The sequence below is a fragment of the Jaculus jaculus genome, chromosome 5 (genome assembly GCF_020740685.1).
Source record: "Jaculus jaculus isolate mJacJac1 chromosome 5, mJacJac1.mat.Y.cur, whole genome shotgun sequence".
Classification (NCBI taxonomy): domain Eukaryota; kingdom Metazoa; phylum Chordata; class Mammalia; order Rodentia; family Dipodidae; genus Jaculus; species Jaculus jaculus.
The window spans coordinates 42672654-42691916 of NC_059106.1; the positions used below are offsets into that span (position 1 = coordinate 42672654).

The following is a 19263-nucleotide window of genomic DNA, read 5'->3' on the forward strand; positions in this document are numbered from 1 at the left end:
CTTTAATCCCAGTATTTGGGAGGCTGCAGTAGGCGGAGTGCCTTGAATTGGAAGTCAGCATGGGTTACAAAGTGAGTTCCAGGTTAGCTTGGTCTTTTGAAAAACAGCAGTGAGGGCTTGAGGAGATTGCTCTCTCTATCAATTTATCTGCCTCCTAAACGCGCTGAAATAGATAAGATAAAATTTTTTTAAATATTTTTGTCCAGTTTTTTTTTTTTTATTTGAGAGCGACAGACAAAGAGAGAAAGACAGATAGAGGGAGATAGAGAGAATGGGCGCACCAGGGCTCCCAGCCACTGCAAACGAACTCCAGATGCGTGTGCCCCCTTGTGCATCTGGCTAACGTGGGATCTGGGGTACCGAGCCTCGAACTAGGGTCCTTAGACTTCACAGGTAAGCGCTTAACTGCTAAGCCATCTCTCCAGCCCAAGATAAAAATTTTAAAAAAATCTTCCTTTTTTAAAAAGTATTTTATTTATTTATGTGCAAGGAGAGGGAGGAAGAGAGAGAGATTGGGTGCATCAGGGCCTCTAGCCGCTGCAAAGGAACTCCAGATGCATGCACCACTTTGTGCATCTGGCTTTAACTGGGTACTGGGGAATCAAATCTGGGTCATTAGGCATTATAGGCAAATACCTTAATCACAGAGCCATCTCTCCAGCCCTCTTTGTTTTGTTTTTGAAGTAGGGTCTAGTTCTAACTCAGGCTGTCCTGGAACACACTCTGTAGTCCAAAGCTGGCCTCGAGCTCACAGTGAACCTCCTACTTCTGTCTCCCTGAATGCTGGGATTGAAGTCGTGGGCCACGATGCCCGGCTAAAAAAAAATTTTATGTATGTATGACTGGGGTGGGGTGGGGTGGGCAGTTCGATAGAGCGGGTGCGCCAGGGCTTCTAGCCCTTGAAAACGAACTCCAGATGCACTGGCCACCTTCCTCATCTGGCTTAAATGGGTCCTGGGGAATCGAATCTAGGTCCTTGGACCTTGTAGGCAAGCGCCTTAACCGCTAAGCCATCTCTCCAACTTACCAATTATTATTATTATTATTTTATTTTATTTTAAGTATAAGGACTCACTCGAACTCGCGTCCGTCTCTAGGACTCAGCCTACAGACTACCTATCACTGTAAGCCAGCGCAACTGCACAGCCGGTTAAACCCAGCGATAGGCTCCCCCCGGCGCCGTCTGCGATGGGCTCGACCGGATGTGACGCAACGCGTAGCGGTAGCGACGCGAGCCTGCGCAGTACGGGGCCCGGGGCCGGCAGGCGGCGCGCGTGCGTACTCGCGTGCGTTCCCGCTAGTCTGTTGGCGTGAGTGGTCTCCGCGCGGCGGCGTCGCGGGGCTGGTCGAGCCGCCCTGCGGGTAGGAAGAGGCGAGGGGTGCAGGTCTGCGCCTGGGGTGCGCGTGGGCGGTGCTCCCGGCCGTTAAGCGTGCCCGGCTGCCCGCTGTCGGGGGCGAGCCTGGGGGGGGGCGGGGAGGGAAGGCCCGGGGCGTGACGCGCTGGGGCCGGTGACCGCCCGCCTAGTCGGGACTTCGCGACGTGTCAGCGCGGTGTCCCTGCAGTTTGGTACCCGCGAACCCCGTGCTGCTTGCGAGTGCTTAGTAAATCCTGTGCATGGACAGTCGTGCAGAAGAAAATAACGTGAAAAGTGACTTAGAACCCCGTTAAGCTGTTCTTGCCCGCAGCGAGTGCACCGTGTGCACCGAGAATATACTTGGATTAACTTCTGCGAGGGGAGTTTCTGTGTTCCTTATTCATTCTAAGTGTCAAGAGATTTAGCACTGTTTATCCAATCCCACCCCCGAATTTTAACTACACTTATTGGAACATCAAAAACCCCCTCCAAAATTTACAGGCATATTGCCAGATTATAGCTTTTAAATTTTTGCCTGTGAAATGAAGTTGTTGTTCTGTGAAATCTCCCAGCAATGTGTGACTTACATGCAAGACTCATACTTTTATTTTTAGAAAACTATTAAAAATTGGACTTAAGAAAAACATGGGAAAGGAAAAAATCAAAACTCCACCAAACACACCAACAACCTGTGTTCACCTCAGAACTGAAATGATGATGTAAAACAATATTAACTTAAAATGCTTTTTTTTTTTTCTTTTATCATGACCTTTCCCTGGAAGATAAGATACTTAGTTACTCTGCTTGAAAAGTTTCCTAAACTTAGGCCGGGTGTGGTGGCGCATGCCTTTAGTCCCAGCCCTTGGGAGGCAGAGGTAGGAGGATTGCCAAGAGTTCGAGGCCCCCCTGAGACTCCACAGTGAATTCCAGGTCAGCCTGGGCCAGAGTGAGAACCTACCTCGAAAAACAAAACAAAAAAAAAAAAAAAAGAAAGAAAAGAAAAGTTTCCTAAAGATATTAGCTATTCTAAAGCTGCAGCAAAAATATTTATTTCTTTCCTTTTTTTTTAAAGTCTTTGAAAAATAAACACAAAAATGGCTTCAAAAAGAGCTTTGGTCATCCTGGCCAAAGGAGCAGAGGAGATGGAAACAGTCATCCCTGTGGATGTCATGAGACGAGCTGGGGTAAGTCCCCATTGTTTTCTAGCCCTCCCTTTTAAAATTTGTGGTACTTGAAGTCATTTGAGTATCTGTTCAAAGTACTTCATGAAATATTTCAAATACAAAGCTACAGCGGTTACATAGTAATACTACTTTAGTCCGTGCCCACATTTTTTGATTCTTGAGATATGATTTCACACACTAGAGCAGGCTCATCTGGAATTCAGTATGTAGTTAGGGTGGCCTCTAACTCTGGCAGAAATCCGGTAAGTTGCCATGCTAATCCCAGCACTCCAAGAAGGATGGCTGTGAGTTCAAGGACAGCCTCAGACTGCAGAGTGAGTTCTAGGTAGGCCCAGGTTAGAGATTCTGCCTGGAAGGAAAACAAAACAAAACCTCAGGGTAGTCCTGCCTCAGCCTCCCAGGTGCTGGGATTACAGACATGAACCACAATGTCTGGCTCACTGGCCTCTTTAGGGACTTGGTAACATTTTGCCAGCCTGCCTGCCTTCTTCGCCCCCCTCCACCTCCTGAGTAGCTCTAGACAGCATGTGCGCCAACACTCCAGCCTTGAACCATTCCTTAAAGAGCAAATGCTTTAAAGAAATATACTTGAAGTCCTGTTTGTAAATTTCCTCACTCATTCCCTGGACATCACCACTGTCCTCATACCCATTCTGAGAGCAGAGTTAGGTTGTGGTCTTCACTCTTTTTTTTCAAGGTAGGGTCTCTCTCTAACTCAGGCAGACTTGGAATTCACTATGGAGTCTCAGGGTGGCCTCGAACTCACGCTGATCCTCCTACCTCTGCCTCCAAGTGCTGGGATGAAAGGCGTGCACCACCACACCCAGCGGTCTTCACTCTACATAGTGTCTGTTCATCCATGGAGCAACACTTCAAGTGCTCTCACTATGCCAGGGTTCCTTCTAAGAATTCTTACATAAACCTTACAACAGCTTTGAGTTAGATATTGAAACCCTCTTTTTACAAAGCCAAGGCACAGGGTCAGTAAATAATGTGCTGAAGCCACAGTTTGCACAAAAGGAGAGTTCTGACCTTCCTCTTGTCTGGCTGAAGTCTGTTTACTGAATATTCAGTTCTCAAAAACAAAACTACTTTTTCATTTCACATTGCTGCTTGGCACTGCACTGTGTGAACATGCCACGGCCTCATTCTCCTCACAGAGCTATAGTCAAAAAGTTTAAAAAAAAAAAAGAATACACACACACACACACACACACACACACATTTATATTTATATTTGCCAGGTTGCTCTCTACTGTGTTAATCTGTAGTCCCACTATGAGGAAAATCCCCATTTTCTATTATAGCTATTATTGTCAGGTTTAAAAATTTTTCCAGGACAAAGTGGCATTTTACTGTTTTAACATGTATTTCTTTTTTTTTTTAACCATGTGTTCAGAACTTTATTTTTTATTTTTTTCTCAATTTTTATTAACATTTTCCATAATTATAAAAAATATCCCATGGTAGTACCCTCCCTCACCCCCCCCCCCCGCTTTCCCTGCTTTGAAATTCCATTCTCCATCATATCCCCTCCCCATCTCAATCATTCTACTTACATATATACAATACCAACCTATTAAGTACCCTCCTCCTTTCCTTTCTCTTCCCTTTATATCTCCTTTTTAACTTACTGGCCTCTGCAACTGAGTTTTTTCCTTCTCACGCAGAATTAACATGTATTTCTACCTTAGAAGAGTACCAGAACGTTTAAATGGCAACAGAAACCTTGCAAGATGTGTTATTAATAGGGCAGTCCAGTAATTTATCTCCCAAACCAGTACACTTGTAGTAGAAAGGGTGTTCTAGCCAGATGATGCTGAGCTGAGACGCCAGCTATAAATTGGGACTGTCCCAGGCAACCAGAAGAGACTTAGCTATTAAATGTATTTGGCATGGTTTTGTTGCAGAATTCATTGTCAAGTTATTTTGGAATTCAGGGCAGAACTGGAGCGAGAGCATAGCAGTTAAGGTGTTTGCTTGTGAAGCCTAAGGACCATGTTCAACTCCCCAGATCCCACATAAGCCAGATACACAAAGTGATGCTGCACAAGGTTGCACATGCACACAAGGTGGTGCATGTGTCTAGAGTTCAGTTATAGTAGCTGGAAGTCTTGGTGCACTAGTTCTCTCTTGCATGCACACTCATTTAAAAAAAAAACAAAAAAGCCCAGGCATGGTGGCGCATGCCTTAATCCCAACACTTGGGAGGCATAGGTAGGAGGATCGCCGTGAGTTCAGGGCCACCCTGAGACTACATAGTTAATTCTAGGTCCTGTCTCTCTCTTACATCTAAAAAGAAAAAGGACAGTCTGTTGTGCTTGACTCAAAGAAAATGCAGGGCAGCTGTGAAAATGTTACTCCATGTTTTAGTGTTCTTGATGGTCATGATGTCTTTCTCCAGATTAAAGTCACCGTGGCAGGTTTGGCTGGGAAAGAGCCTGTACAGTGTAGCCGTGATGTAGTCATCTGTCCTGATACCAGTCTTGAAGATGCAAGAAAACAGGTTTGTTCTCCATCCACGAAATCATTCCCTGTCATGACTTACTAGTTTCTTGATATGATTTTTGGCTAGATGTAAAACAGACAAATTTTTAAAATTAATTTTTTTTATTAATTAGTTTTGTACTCAGTGAATACAGTCAAGTTGGTACCATTGTTAGGCTCATCCATGTCTTACCTCCCTTCCCCTGGCCCCTTCTTGTTGAGGTGTATGGGTCATGCATTGTGGAGTTAGCCCACAGTTATGGGTAGGAGAAATGTCTCTGCGTATCATGACCCAACATGTGGCTCTGACATTCTTTCTGCCCCCTCTTTCACAAAATTTCCCTGAGCCATGTTGGGTTCATTTTGGGTCTGCTTCAGTGATGAGGAAACAGACCAATTCTAAGAAAATACTTTTGCTTGGAGGTTTTTTCCACTAAATGGGGTGGACAAGAACTTTGCCTTTCCACTCTCTGTCTAATAGAACCTGGTGATGGCTGATGTTCAATGAGTAAATGGGTGGATGGGTGGGTGGACACTTACAAGAGTGGCTGCGTGGAAGAATTATTCTTTCATTGGCATTTTTATCCTTGCTAAAGGCATCTTACTGGGGTAGGGAAATGATTCACTTGCTGAAGTGCTTGCCTTGTAAGCGTGAGGACCCAAGCTCAATCCCCCAGAGCCAGAGCCAGGCAGGCCCCTGGGCTCACTGGCCAGGCTGTCTAGCCTTGTTGGGGAGCTCCAGGCTAGTGAGAGTAGTCTCAGGCTGGCCTCAAACTCACAGCAGTCCTCCTACCTCAGCCTTCTGAGTGCTGAGATTAAAGCCATGTACCACCACATCCACCCTATTTTTTTTATTTTTTGATACAGGGTGTTATTTCCCAGACTGGTCTCATGATCACTGTGACTGAGGCTGGCCATGAACACTTGATTCTCCTTTCTCCACCTTCCAAATGTTGAAATTACTGGCATGCACCACCATACGTTGCCTGTATTTATTTGTTTTGTTTGTTTATTTTTGAGGATCAAACTAGGGCCTCATGCATACTGAGCTCGTTCTCCACCTCTGAGCTCCACGCCAGCTTGTAACTATTTCTGTGGTAGTTGGCTATCTCCCTGAGCTTTGCTTGTCCCACCATAACATAGAAGTTGTTATGGGCTGCCACTTCAAAGTACATTAGACATGAACTGTTCTCTCTTTGATTTTCCAAATTCACAGGGACCATATGACGTGGTGGTTCTACCAGGAGGAAACTTGGGTGCACAGAATTTATCTGAGGTAAAAAGTGTTATTCCACATTGGAACAGCCGCTGGGGCGGGGATGAGGGCAGGGCTGTAAAGAAAGTCCTGCAGCCTTGACCTGGTTCTGCCCAGTTGTTCTCCAGATGTCCTGGGGGGCGCTGGTGTTCTGACCCTACTTCAAAACACAGTTCTAGTAGCATTTTACTCAGAAATCAGCTGAGTTATAAACAGACTTGGCAAATGTGGTCTAAAGTAAGCCTAATTTTCCTCCAGCAGCAGAAGCAGCAGAATGGTCCAATTTTGAGTTAAGCTGAGAAAGTGGAAACTTGCTGCTTGCTCTGTGGTCAGGTTTGAGGGCACCTATGGGGACCAGGTGCCAGTGTAAATGCAAGATGGCACCAGAGGAAGTCTTTAGGACTCAGCGAGGGAAGGTGGTGGGGAAAGAGGTTAGTAGTCCAGGGTCGGGCAAGCAGGCTAGTCAGTGGCACTGTTCCCTGCTGGGATCTTTTCTCCCTGTGCCATCAAGCCCCCAAACCCTACGTTCCCCTCATTTCTCCCTGAAGCACAGGGTGTCAGGTCAGATGTCCCCGTGACATTGCTTTTTCTTTGCATGTTTAACATGAAGGGCTGCCTTTCCCGTGGGTGGATGTTTGAACCTGGTCATTTTGATATTGATGATTTAGAGCTGTTTTGGGGAAATAGATCAAGATAAAGTAAGCCAGAAATGACTGTCCTGGGATTTGCCAACGAGAGGCTGGTTTGTGGCTTAGTGACCTAGCTGTTTGGCTTTCCCTCCCTAGTCGGCTGCTGTGAAGGAGATCCTGAAGGAGCAGGAGAGCAGGAAGGGCCTCATAGCTGCCATCTGTGCCGGTGAGTGAGCAGCAGGAAGCACGGGCTGGCCTCTGCCGGCAGCCTCACTCCCTGCTCTTCCCCTCACAGAGCGGAGGGAGGGTGTCACATCAGCATGTTTAGTTTGGGAACATGAAGCAGTGTCATTTCAGTACTGAGCCTGCTTGTTGGTCTTCTGCTTCCCGTGCCTGAGCCTACACTTTGTGAAGCTCACTGTTTTCCATATTTGGTGGCTCTCGGGGGAACGGGACCTCTGGAATTTAGTAAACAGCTTGTTCCAGCTGATCTCTGTGCCAGGAAATGGTTCTGCTAGCACAGTCAGCAAGAATATGCTCAATATACTGCCACAGTTCCGTCATGCGTTCACCTTCCCTTGGCTCTTGCTGAATCCCTATTTGCATGGTGTGGGATACCTGGTCACCTGCCACATAGCTGAAAATATGGTCCTTTGGCATTTCACACTTTGAAACTTGGCACTAGTTTGCTTTGTGACACCATTTAAAATCCATTCTTGTTGCTTTAATGTCTGGAGACATTCTCCAGCCTGGAAATGTGAATTTGTCATTGTCTTTTCTGTTATAACCTCTTTTTTTTAAAAAAAAAATTATATTTATTTATTTGCAAGCAAGAGAGAGAGAGAGAGAAGAGACAGACAGAGAGAATGGGCATGCCAGGGTCTCTAGCCACTGCAAACAAACTCCAGACGCATGTGCCCCTTGTCCATCTGGCTTGCATGGGTCCTGGGGAATCGAACTTAGGTCCTTTGGTTTTGCAGGCAAAAGCCTTAACCACTAAGCCATCTCTCCAGCCCTCCTTTTGTTTTATTTATTTATTTATTTTTGGTTTTTCGAGGTAGGGTTTCACTCTAGTCCAGGCTTACTTGAAATTCACTATATAGTTTTAGGGTGGCCTTGAACTCATGGTGATCCTCCTACCTCTGCTCCTGAGTGCTGGGATTAAAGGCATGCACCACCACACCTGGCTTATTTCATTTTTTATTTATTTAAAAATATTTTTATTTGTGAAAGAGAGGGAAGAGTCAGGGCCTCTTGCTGCTGTGAACTTTAGACATATGCAATACTTTGTGTATCTGGCTTTATGTGGTACTGGGGCATTGAACCCAGGCCAACAGGCTTTGCAAGTAAAGTTCCTTTAACCACTGAGCCATCTCCCCCGCCCCTGTTGTAAACCTTTTAAATGTGTGGCACAAGACGAATGAATGGGTGGGCAGTTTTTTCTTGCCATGTGCTTCTGAATCATGGGTGGCCATGGATCACAGGGACGCTGCATCCTAGCTGCAGTGACCAGCTTCTGTTCAAAGCTCAAAGCAGATGTTGCAGGGATGTTGTGTGCGCTTTCCGTCTGCTCCTCATAGCAGTGGCATCAGGCTGAAGATTCCATTGTTTGGACAAGTCATGAGCTATGTTCTCATATTTAAATTTTTTTTCCCAATTTTGAGCTGGGTATGGTGACCCACCTACCGTCCTGGCATTAGGGAGTTAGAGGCAGAAGAGTCATGAGTTCAGGGCCAGCCTGGACTACATGGCAAGACTCTTATCTCAAGAAAAACAAATTCTTAATTTTGGGCTTGGACTATATAGAGGTAGAGTATATACCTAGCATGTATTAGGTACCTGGGTTCCACCCCAGTCCCCCAAGAGTTAGTTCAGCCCCATAAAAACTCAAGGGACCCCAGAACTATATGCTAGAGAACCACTACCTTAGAGACCTGGGCATTACCCCAGGAGCTGAGGAAAGAGCTAGTTGATTTAGTTGTCTCCACCAGGTGGCGCCATGGGAAGAGGGCTCCGTCAGCTGCCTTCAGCTTGCTCCCTATGATTCCTGGTGCCTTTTCCACCCATCAGCGTCTCAGATGAAAACAGAATTAAACTCTCTTGGGCAATTTTCCAAATAGGAATTTTGAGCCTCAGAAAGCAGTACTTCAGAGCTTGCCAGATGAGTAGGGCAGGCTGTGTCTCCCTGTTGCATAGATCAGAAGCCCCTGATTGGCCTGGACATGCTCCTCCCTGTGAGGTCAACTGTTGGTGCTTACTGTCAAGTAGAGGAGTGTAGGGTTCTTGGTTTTCAGATCTTACCAAATAAGAATCCATTCAAATAAAGACTGGTTGGTCATTATTCCACCTGTACAGACCTTACCATCCACACCTGTCTTGGTTGTAGTGTGGATGTGAGCTTGAGAAGGCATGTGTTTGAGGTACTGCTTTAGGAGGGCAGTGCAGGCTGGGTCTGAGCCTTCAGGCTTGCTGTGTCCACAGGCTGTTCACCAGCAGAAGATCATATTGTCTTTTGAACTTTGGAACTTCTGTGCATGTGGCTTAGAGGGGTCAAGTACAGTAAAAAACTTTCTAAGTTTTAAGATAACAGTGAAAGGTATAACAGTCTTTTGACTTATTCTGTGTCTGAGAACTGTTGCATATAGTATGTGCTGTGATTATCACTGAAAATGATTGTTTTTGGTGAATATATGAGGTGAAAATCTGCCTAGCCCTGACTTCATCTAGGGGGTCATGTCACCATCTGACATTGCAGCACGGTTCTTTGTGTTGGTAGCTTTAGAAAAGTCCCTGGTGTTTTTAGCTCAGACTTCAACACAGGATCTTGTTAAGGCAGAGTGGCAAGCTGTACATCTTTTTTTTCCCCCCGAGGTAGGGTCTTATTCTAGTCCAGGCTGACCTGGAATTCACTATGTAGTTTCAGGGTGGCCTCAAACTCACAGTGGTCCTCCTACCTCTGCCTCCTGAGTGCTGGGATTAAAGGCGTGCACCACCATGCCCGGCTTAAGCTGTACATCTTAATATCCTGCCACTTGTTATGTTTGGGTGGGTAGGTGGCATGTGACTTAACTTCCCATCTTTTAGGCTAGAGCAGTGGCTTGGGTTAAAGGGACTTGCTTGGAAAACCTGTTGGCCCCTGTTTGATTCCCCAGTACCCATGTAAAAAGGGTACCCATGTAAAGGCAAGTGCACAAAGTGGCACATGTATCTGGAGTTTATTTGCAGCAGCAAGAGGCCCTGGCGTGCCCATTCTCTGTTTCTCAAATAAATATTTTTTAAATTTTATTTATTTATTTATTTGAGAGAGCGAGAATGGGCACACCAGGGCCTCCAGCCTCTGCAAATGAACTCCAGAAGCATGTGGCACCTTGTGCACCTGGCTTACGTGGGTCATGGAGAATCAAGCTGGGATCCTTTGGCTTTGCAGGCAGATGCCTTAACTGCTAAGCCATCTCTCCAGCCCTATTTATTAAATGTTGAGGGCGGGGAGGGAGGGAAGGCAGGCACAGCTCGCAAGGGCCTTTCAGCTGCTGTGACCCACCTCCAGGTGTGTACACCCCCTTGTGGCACATATGAGACATTGCATGCTTGCATCACTGCATCTGGCTATGTGGGGAGATTTGAACATGCATTCCTATTAGGCTTTGCAGGCAAGTAGTGCCTTAGCTGCTAAGCCATCTTGCCAGCCCTCAAATTTCCCTTCCTTCCTCCCTCCCTCCCCTCCTTCCTTCCTTTTTTTTTTGGTTTTTCAAGGTAGGGTCTCACTGTAGCTCAGGTTGACCTGGAATTCACTCTGTAGGTTCAGGGTGGCCTCAAATGCATGGCGATCCTCCTATCTCTGTCTCCCAAGTGCTAGGATTAAAGGCATGAGCCACTATGCCTGGCTTCAAATAATATGTTTTTAAAATATATTTTTATTTATTTGCAAGCAGAGAGAGAGAAAGGAGAGAGACAGACCAAGAGAATGGGTACATCAAGGCCTCCTTCCACTGCAGAAGAACTCCAGATGCATTCATCCTTTGTGCATTTGGCTTTATATGTGTACTGGGGAATCAAACCCAGGGCACTAGGCTTTCCAGTCAAGCGCCTTAACCACTGAGCCATCTCTCCAGCCTTTAAGTTATATTTTTTTTTAAATCTCTTCCACTAGGCTGGAGGGATGGCTTAGCTGTTAAGGCACTTGCCTGCAAAGCCAAAGGACCCAGGTTCATTTCCCCAGGGCCCATGTAAGCCAGATGCAAAAGGTGGCACATGTGTCTGGAGTTTCTTTCTTTCTTTCTTTCTTTTTTTTTTTTTTGGTTTTTGTTTTTGTTTTTTAGAGGTAGGGTCTCACTCTGGTCCAGGCTGACCTGGAGTTAACTCTGTCATCTCAGGGTGGCCTTGAACTTACGGGCAATCCTCCTACCTCTGCCTCCTGAGTGCTGGGATTAAAGGCATGCGCCACCATGCCCGGCTGTGTGTCTGGAGTTTTTGCAATGGCTTAAGGCCCCTGATGCACCCTCCTCCCTCCCCCCTCGTGTGTGTGTATCTGCCTCTTTCTGTCTCATATAAATAAAAATTTTTTAAAAATCTTTTAAGTTTTTACTGTCACTGGAAAAGTAAGATGATGATATACAGCAGAGCCCAGAAGTTCAGTGTATCTGATGCCTCCTCCTCCTCCATGGAAACTTATCTCTCTTTTTGGTAAGAGAATACAGGAGGCTAGCCCAGGGCTATCTCCCACCTTTATACCCTGGGTATATTGGGTCCCTGGTTGTCAGAGAGGGGCCATTCTGTTTATTTGTCTTTGCTCTGCTAGCATTGGGCTAGGTCTTTGACTAAGCCTTGTTGAAGTGTTTGGGGTGTGTGCACTTTGTAGATGTGCTTGGCAAGTGGCTTATCAGGAGCCTACCTTCCTCTCATAGCAAGAAGTGTTTAGTTTCAGAATCATGATGATTTTAGGTAAGAGTTTTAATTTTGAAGCACACTTACTGTTGCATTTTTTAAGGCATGGGTTTCTGTGTGTGCACTCTGATCTTTTTGTTTATCTTCCTTTTAGGTCCTACGGCGCTGTTGGCTCATGAAATAGGCTTTGGAAGCAAAGTTACCACACACCCGCTTGCTAAAGACAAAATGATGAATGGAAGTAAGTATATGCTTATATTTTTGTGTGTGAAAAGACCCCGGTAAACTGACTGAGCCTTGTTCCTCAGCACTTGAGGTTTGGGTACAGTTCTGCAGTGTAGGCCTGGGTCTCCGGGCTGCTGTGTGGCAGCCTTGTCTCCTCTGCATAGGTTTCGTTGAGGCTGGTGCTCACCTGGGCTGGCAGGGGAGAATGTGTTCTCTGTGTGTAGAGGCATTGTATCCCTGCTTGTTGCAGACAGAAAGCATTATGAAATGCCAGTGTAATTAGTGTTTTTACTGAATACTGCCAGCAGCCTGAGGATTAAAGTTAAACCATGATGCAGTTTCAGCAAGTTCCCTTTCGCCAATGGTGGGCCTGCTTCCTTGGTGACATGTTGCTTTTATTAACATCAGCTAGGTGTTCCCTCTTTTTTTTTTTTTTTTTTTTTGGAGGTAGGGTTTCACTCTAGCCCAGGCTGACCTGGTGGCCTCGAATTCATAACATTCCTCCTACCTCTGACTCCCAAGTGCTGGGATTAAAGGCATGTGTCACCATGCCTGGCTCCAGACATTCCATTTTTATATAGTATATAAGAGTAATTTCTCAGGGCTGGAGAAATGGCTTAGTGGTTAAGGCGCTTGCCTGCAAAGCTAAAGAACCTCCGTTCAATTTCCCAAGACCCACATTAGCCAGATGCACAAGGTGGCGTATACGTCTGGAGTTCATTTGCGGTGGCTGGAGGCCCTGGTGTGCCCATTCTCGCTCCCTCCCTCCTTTCCTTCCCTCCCTCCCTCCCTCCCTCCCCCCCCTCTTTCAAATAAAAATAAAAATAAAAACAACATATTTTTAAAAGAGAGTGATTTCTCTCCATGGTGAAATGTGAACAGTATAAGGGGTGAAGTGAAACTTACCTTCCCTTTCTTCCCCACTTCTTTCCATCTGTCACATAACTTCTGTGAAGTGTCTTGTGTAAATCTAGAACTTTGTACATGTGGACTGCATCCTTTTGTTTAACGTTTTTCTCAGATGGTATCACTCTGCAGCTTTTGTTTTCATTTGTTTTTAAGATAGAGCCTCTCCTTTTTCTTTCTTTCTTTCTTTCTTTTTTTTTTTTTTTCTTCCTGTGCTGAGGAGCAAACCCAGGGCCTTGTGCTGGTCATTCACTGAGCTAAATCTCCAATCTGGAGATGGATGTCTCTCTATTGTCCAGGCTGGCCTTGAGCTCCTGGGCTCAAGTGACCCCCCCCCCTCCACACAGCCCACTGTAGCTGGGATGGTAGGCACATGGCCTTGTGCAGGCAATAGTCACATTTTCTTTTCACATTACCTCTGTCTTAGGCAGCCTGTGCAGTGCATATAGATTTGTTTCATCTGCTGGTTGGTCTTTGAATGTGCCATGTATTTTGCTGGCTCTTGGGATGGACTAAAGTTGCTTTCATCTCCAATCTGTGCTGCAGTGAACATCCTTGAATGACTTTGTGAGCATGTCTGGAACTCCCTATTCAAATTAAATGACACAGTTTCCACTATATAGCATTTTAAAAATACACTTGTAGTTTAGGGGCTGGGGCCTGTGCCATAGTGTGTGCTTAGTATGCATAAGACCTTGGGTTTGATCACTAGCACCACTCCATAAAAGACAAAGGAACAAACTTTATTCTTTGGAGGTAGTTTAGGTTCCCAGCAGAATTGAGCAGAGGATAGAAGGTCTCCTCATGGTCAGCCCTGCATCCACATCTTGCTGTAATCAGTGGATCTGTGTGGGACCTCGCCCCTGCTCAGGCTGTAGTTTAGCACTGGACTTCACTCTCTTAGGGTCTCACTGTAGCCCAGGCTGACCTAGGGTGGCCTTGTACTCACAGTGATCCTCCTACCTCTGTAAGAGACTTAAGTTATCAGTAAAATTCACTGCTTAAGTCAATCAATTCTTTCCCTCTCTCTCTCTTTCTCACTGTGTGTGTGTGTGTGTGTGTGTGTGTGTGGTGGTGGTGTTTTTCAAGGAAGGATCTCATTCTAGCACATGCTAACCTGCAATTCATTTTGTGGTCTCATGGTGGTTGTCCTACCTCTGCCTCCTGAGTGCTGGGATTAAAGGCATGCCCCATCATGCCCTGATCAGTATATATTTTTGAAGACTCTGGTTTCTGGGTGTTTTCAATATGGGAGCCAAGGACTAGACAGATGGCTTAGTGGGAAAGAGCGGAGTTGAGACCCTTAAAGCCTGATGTGGTGGAGATAGAAGGCTCCCTGAACGCTCACGGGCTAGCTAGCCTAGTGTACACAATAGTGAACCATAAGGAACGGTCTCAAAAACAGGAGACGAGCTGGGGTTGGTGGTGCACACCTTCAATTCCATCACTCAGGAGGCTGAGGTGGGAGGATCACTGTGAGTGTGAAGCCAGCCTGAGACTACAGAGTGAATTCCAGGTCAGCCTGGGCTAGAGAGAGACCTTACTTCAAAAAATGGAAAAACAAGCAAACAACAGATGGAAGTTGAGGACTGATACCTCTGACTTGTGTGCATATGCATGCACATACTGTCAACACATACACACACACATGTAGGAGCTGAGTTTATACTGAGCTAATGGACATGGACAGAGTGGAAGGAATGGAGAGAGAGAAGGCCTGTGTCATGTTGCTGGCGTGCTACATATGAACAAAAAGGGCTGGCCCTGTGTCAGTCACCGTGGGCTGCAGCCTTTGCATCTATTTTTTTCATTGCCTCAAAAACATGGGTCTGGAGAGATGGCTTAGTGGTTAAGTGCTTGCCTGTGAAGCTTAAGGACCCTGGTTCAAGGCTCAATTCTCCAGGGCCCATGTTAGCCAGATGCATAAAGGGGGTGTACATGTCTGGAGTTCATTTGTAGTGGCTAGAGGCCCTGGCGTGTCCATTCTCCCCCCCCCCCGCCCTTTCTGCCTCTTTCTCTGTCTCTTGCTCTCAAATAAATAAAAAATAAACAAACAAAAAAATCCATGAAGGCCAATCAGAAGAGTGGTGAAAGGCTCACAAAGCTCACAGTCACAGAGCTTACCCAGAGCACCCCCAGCAGTGCCCAGCAAGCAAGTGGCATCCCCTCAACTGCCCAGAATAGGAAACTGAGGCTCAGACAACCAGAACTGTGCCCAGCCCTATCTGTCATCTGGTTTTGCCCTCTGCCCTCTCCTCCCCTTTCTTGTGGTTTCAAGGCTCCCACATGCTTGCACATTGCCGGACGCTGAGGGTAGTATGTCCTGACCCTTCTTAGCCTTGTCTTGCCCTTGATAAGTTATCTGTGGAATTTTGCTTTGGATAAGCGATCCATCCAAGGAGCAAAGGCTTTCAACCTCTCACTTCTTTAACAAGTAGGTCACAGCACTAACATTTCACTCCCAGTGTCCACTGGTTGTTGGCCTGTGAGCATCTGAGTACCTGGTCCCTTGCTGACCCTTGAGGAGCCAGGTCACTTGGGGAGCTCCCTGCTTTAGGTCCTTAACCTTTCTGTGCATTGGTGAGGGGAAGGCGAACCCTGCCTTGGGATTACCGCCAGGCTCTGAATGGCTGTGTGATGTACCCCGCCTGCCACCACTGCGTGGCCCACACTGGGTTGTGGAAGTGAAAGGCTGCTCAGCCAGCCCCCATCTCTGGCAGTAGCACTACTTTCTTAGAACCATGTTATTCCCACTTTACAGAAGAGAACAGCAAGGCTCAGAGAGGTCAGACAGCTGCTGAAGGGCAGACCCATGACTGCTGTGCTCAGGGGTTGGTGACTTTTTCTTAAAGGACCAGGTAGCAAGCATTTTGGGCTCTCCAGACTTCAGGGCTCTATGGCAGCTGCTCTGCTACAACTCCACAGTGGCTATAAACACTGTATAAAATGGTGAGTGTGGCTGGGAGACAGGGCCCTTCATGAATAGATAGCAGCCTTGACTTGTGCCCCATGTCCCAAGCCTTCCCATTTGGTTGCCTCTGAAGAGACTTCTGGCTTTGATACATTTTTTTCAAGTTAAAAAAATATTTCTGGACTGGATAGATGACTTATCAGTTAAGGTACTTGCCTGTGAAGCCTAAGGACCAAGGATTGATTCCCTAGGACCCGTATAAGCCAGATACACAGAGTGGTGCATGCATCTGGAGTTCATTTGCAATGGCTAGAGGTCCTGGTGTGTCCATTCTCTCTCTATCTCTGCCCACCCCTTCAAGTAAATAAATAAAATATTTTGAAAAATTATTTCTGGGCTGGAGAAATGGCTGAGCAGTTAAGGTGCTTTCCTGTGAAGCCAGGAAGGACCAGTTTTGATTCCCTAGTACTCACATAAGCCAGAGGCATGCATCTAGAGTTCATTTATAGTAGCTAGAGGCCCTTGCATGCTCTCTTTTTCTATCTACCTCTTTTACTTTCTGCCTCTCTTTCCTGCTCTCTCTGTCTCTCGAATAAATAAATGAATTTACAAAATTATTTCTGCACTGTGTTCGTAACATAACACTTTGTGTCAAGAACATGAGGTATTAAATCCACGAATTTATTCTAAACTCACAAATCCCACCTGCTGTGTTTTCATAGGCTCTGAGCAGCCCTGAGTACTGTTCTTGCTGTGGCCACTAGATGGGGGCAGTTGACAAGGGCCTCTGGCTTTTCTTGGTGGTGGAGTACTTTTAACCTGCTGAGCCAGGGTGAGGCCTTCTTCAATCCTTTACCCACCGGACACTGCCCAGTAACTCCCTGTTACCATCTGGGCAGTTCCTCTCACACTCTTGATAGATGTAACGAGTCTACTTTCTACTTGAGTGTTTAAAATATCTTGGCTTGGTTTAGCTGTCAGAAAGTGGAGTTAGGTAATAGAAACTTTCTTCAAATGAAGGGTCCTTGTTCTCTCTGCAGTAGAAACAGGAGCTTCTGGGCCCTCTGTCAGTATTTCACTGCTGCTCACCCTGTGAGGAAGTGAGTCTCCTGTAATTTCTTGGTGCCACTGAAAGTGATACACCTTCTGAGGTTATCTGGATTTCCTGAGCACACTTTTCCCAGCTCCTCCTCTGTCCCAAGCACTGGAAACAGAAACAGGAGCTGAAACCACGCCCCCCACTCCCAGCACCTAAGATGGGCACCATGCATGGTAGTCTCCACCAAGTTGGGAGCGAGGACAAGTGGGTGGCATCTTTGTGTCTAGTCCTTCACAGAAGTTCTGTCTGCTGTAATCCCTCTGCTAACTCTTGCTGCCCTCTAGATCCCTTCATCCGGTTTCCCCCCCGGAAGCTGTCCCAAACCTCCCTCTCCTGTGATTACAAATTGCGGATTATGTCAGTACAAAGGCCAGAAAGAGCCTTGATGGCGTGAATGCGGGATACTGTGTTGGTGCAGGAGAGCGCTGACGGGCTCTCCACTGGGGTGTGCTGCACAGGGAAAACCAGCAGTGAGGACTACCATATAGAGCCTTTCCTTGACAGCGGATGGGTGCTGGGGTGCTCAGTCAGGGAAAGGTGACTCCCTCACCTCCGGGGTACCTTCAGTGCTCTGAGCAGACAAGTGGGGGAGGGCCCAGTGCATTGCAGAGTAGATGGCAAACAAAAAAACAGTTGATAGACAGACAGATGGTGCAGGTGCTGGAGGCCATAAAGAGGTGCTCACTCGCTGCCGAGGCCAGGACTGCTCCATGGCTCCATGTGGCGTGCAGGCCCAGTGGTAGGAGGAGCACATCTGGGCCTCGTGAAAGGAGCTGCTCTGGGTTTGGCCCTGCAGGAGAGACCTGGGCTTGGAGGTGAGGGTGAGGGAACAGGTAAACAGAGTCCTGGGTGGGAGAGCACTGGGCAGGTATGGCCTGCCTTCAGGTGCAGTGGACGTGGCCTGGGTGATGGAGAGCTTGAAGAGTCCTTGCCCAGGGACCCCACATTGTTCTAGTTGCCTAAAGCTAGCCAATGGGAAGGGGCTGCGTGGGCAGTTGGTCTATGGCTGCTGAGGGCCAGTGGCCCTTGTGTAGGGGACAGATAGTTTCTGCTCTTGCCACTGTTGTCATCCCTGCCCCTCCTCCAGGCCCTGTCCTGATGCTGAAGTCCACATGGCAGAGTGGTAAGGGAAGATGGGCACCAGTATCCCCTTAGCATTGCTTTTCCTATTGATCCCCTTGTCCACCAGCAGCTGCTTTGATATCTTCCTGAGGGGCTCTAAGTGGTCAGCTGCCACATTGGGTCCTAATGTTTCATTGTTTCACATGAGACCAGTGGCAGCCTCCATGGAGAATGGAAAGGTGGGAGGGCTGCTGCTGAGGCGCTGTCCCGCCAGTGCAGCTGAGGGCAACCTTGTCTGCTCTCGCAGGTCACTACAGCTACTCGGAGAGCCGTGTGGAGAGGGACGGCCTGATCCTCACCAGCCGCGGGCCCGGAACCAGCTTCGAGTTTGCATTGGCCATTGTGGAGGCGCTCAATGGCAAGGAGGTGGCCGACCAAGTAAAGGCGCCGCTTGTTCTTAAAGACTAGGTCTAGGCCGTGGACTCTGAGGTGGAGGTAGGCCATTATTGTGTAGTCCTTCACTTGGCCTGGTGCATGCTCAGAGCCAGCCACCTTCATGAAGTACCTCGTAGTGAAGTAGCTGCCACATGGGAGACTCATCCTGTAGTGTCTGTACGTCTCTGAACCCTGTTGGCAGAATAAACAGGACATTTAGCAAGCTCCTTGTGGCTGCCTTTGTGTTGTTTCTTTCCTGACATAAGTCCATCTGCTGCTGATTCCTCTTGGTATAGCTGCTGGACCAAAGGGATTGCAGAGCCCCTTCTCAGGTGCGAGGAAGAGCACAGAACAGCCTGTGCTTAACTGCTGTTTCTTACATACTGTTAAAAATGCCAACAAAAGCTGGGTGTGGTAGCGCACACCTCTAATCCCAGCACTCGGGAGGCAGAGGTAGGAGGATCACCGTGAGTTCGAGGCCACCCTGAGAATGCAGAGTGAATTCCAGGTCAGCCTGAGCTAGAGTGAGACCCTACCTTGAAAAACCAAAAAAAAAAAAAAAAAGCCAATGAGCACTGGGCATGGTGACACACACCTTTAATCCCAGCACTCAGGAGGCAGAGATGGGAAGATTGTTGTGCATGTGAGGCCAACCTGAGGGCTACAGAGATGAGTTCCAGGTCAGCCTGGAGTAGAGTGAGACTCTACTTCAAAAAAGAAAAACATGCTGATGGGGTGGGTTAAAGAATTGGTTCACTGGTTGAAGGTGATTGCTTGCAAAGCCTGACAGCCTGGGTTTGATTCCCCAGTACCCATATAACATCAGATGTA

At 47.1% G+C, this 19263-nt stretch overlaps 1 protein-coding gene across 2 annotated transcripts; it reads left to right on the plus strand.

Moving 5' to 3' along the window:
* Nucleotides 1-1254: 1254 nt before the first annotated feature.
* On the plus strand, nt 1255-18659 carry Park7 (Parkinsonism associated deglycase). 2 transcript variants are annotated; one of them, XM_045149942.1, is made up of 7 exons: nt 1255-1362; nt 2428-2539; nt 4944-5045; nt 6243-6302; nt 7067-7136; nt 11949-12035; nt 18305-18659. In XM_045149942.1, exons 2-7 carry the CDS (start codon nt 2450-2452, stop codon nt 18463-18465), a joined length of 570 nt encoding a protein of 189 aa, XP_045005877.1. In that variant the 5' UTR covers nt 1255-1362; nt 2428-2449; the 3' UTR covers nt 18466-18659. The 2 variants fall into 2 exon arrangements, with proteins under 2 accessions (XP_045005877.1, XP_004657734.1); XM_004657677.2 differs by having other exon boundaries at nt 1256-1385.
* Nucleotides 18660-19263: the final 604 nt, after the last annotated feature.

Excerpts from the sequence above, each read along its gene's own strand:
- Park7 (XM_045149942.1), top strand. The coding sequence starts at position 2,450 with ATGGCTTCAAAAAGAGCTTTGGTCATCCTGGCCAAAGGAGCAGAGGAG. Across the intron at positions 2,540-4,943 it reads ATGTCATGAGACGAGCTGGG|ATTAAAGTCACCGTGGCAGG; the intron begins GTAAGTCCCCAT and ends GTCTTTCTCCAG. Across the intron at positions 5,046-6,242 it reads TTGAAGATGCAAGAAAACAG|GGACCATATGACGTGGTGGT; the intron begins GTTTGTTCTCCA and ends CCAAATTCACAG.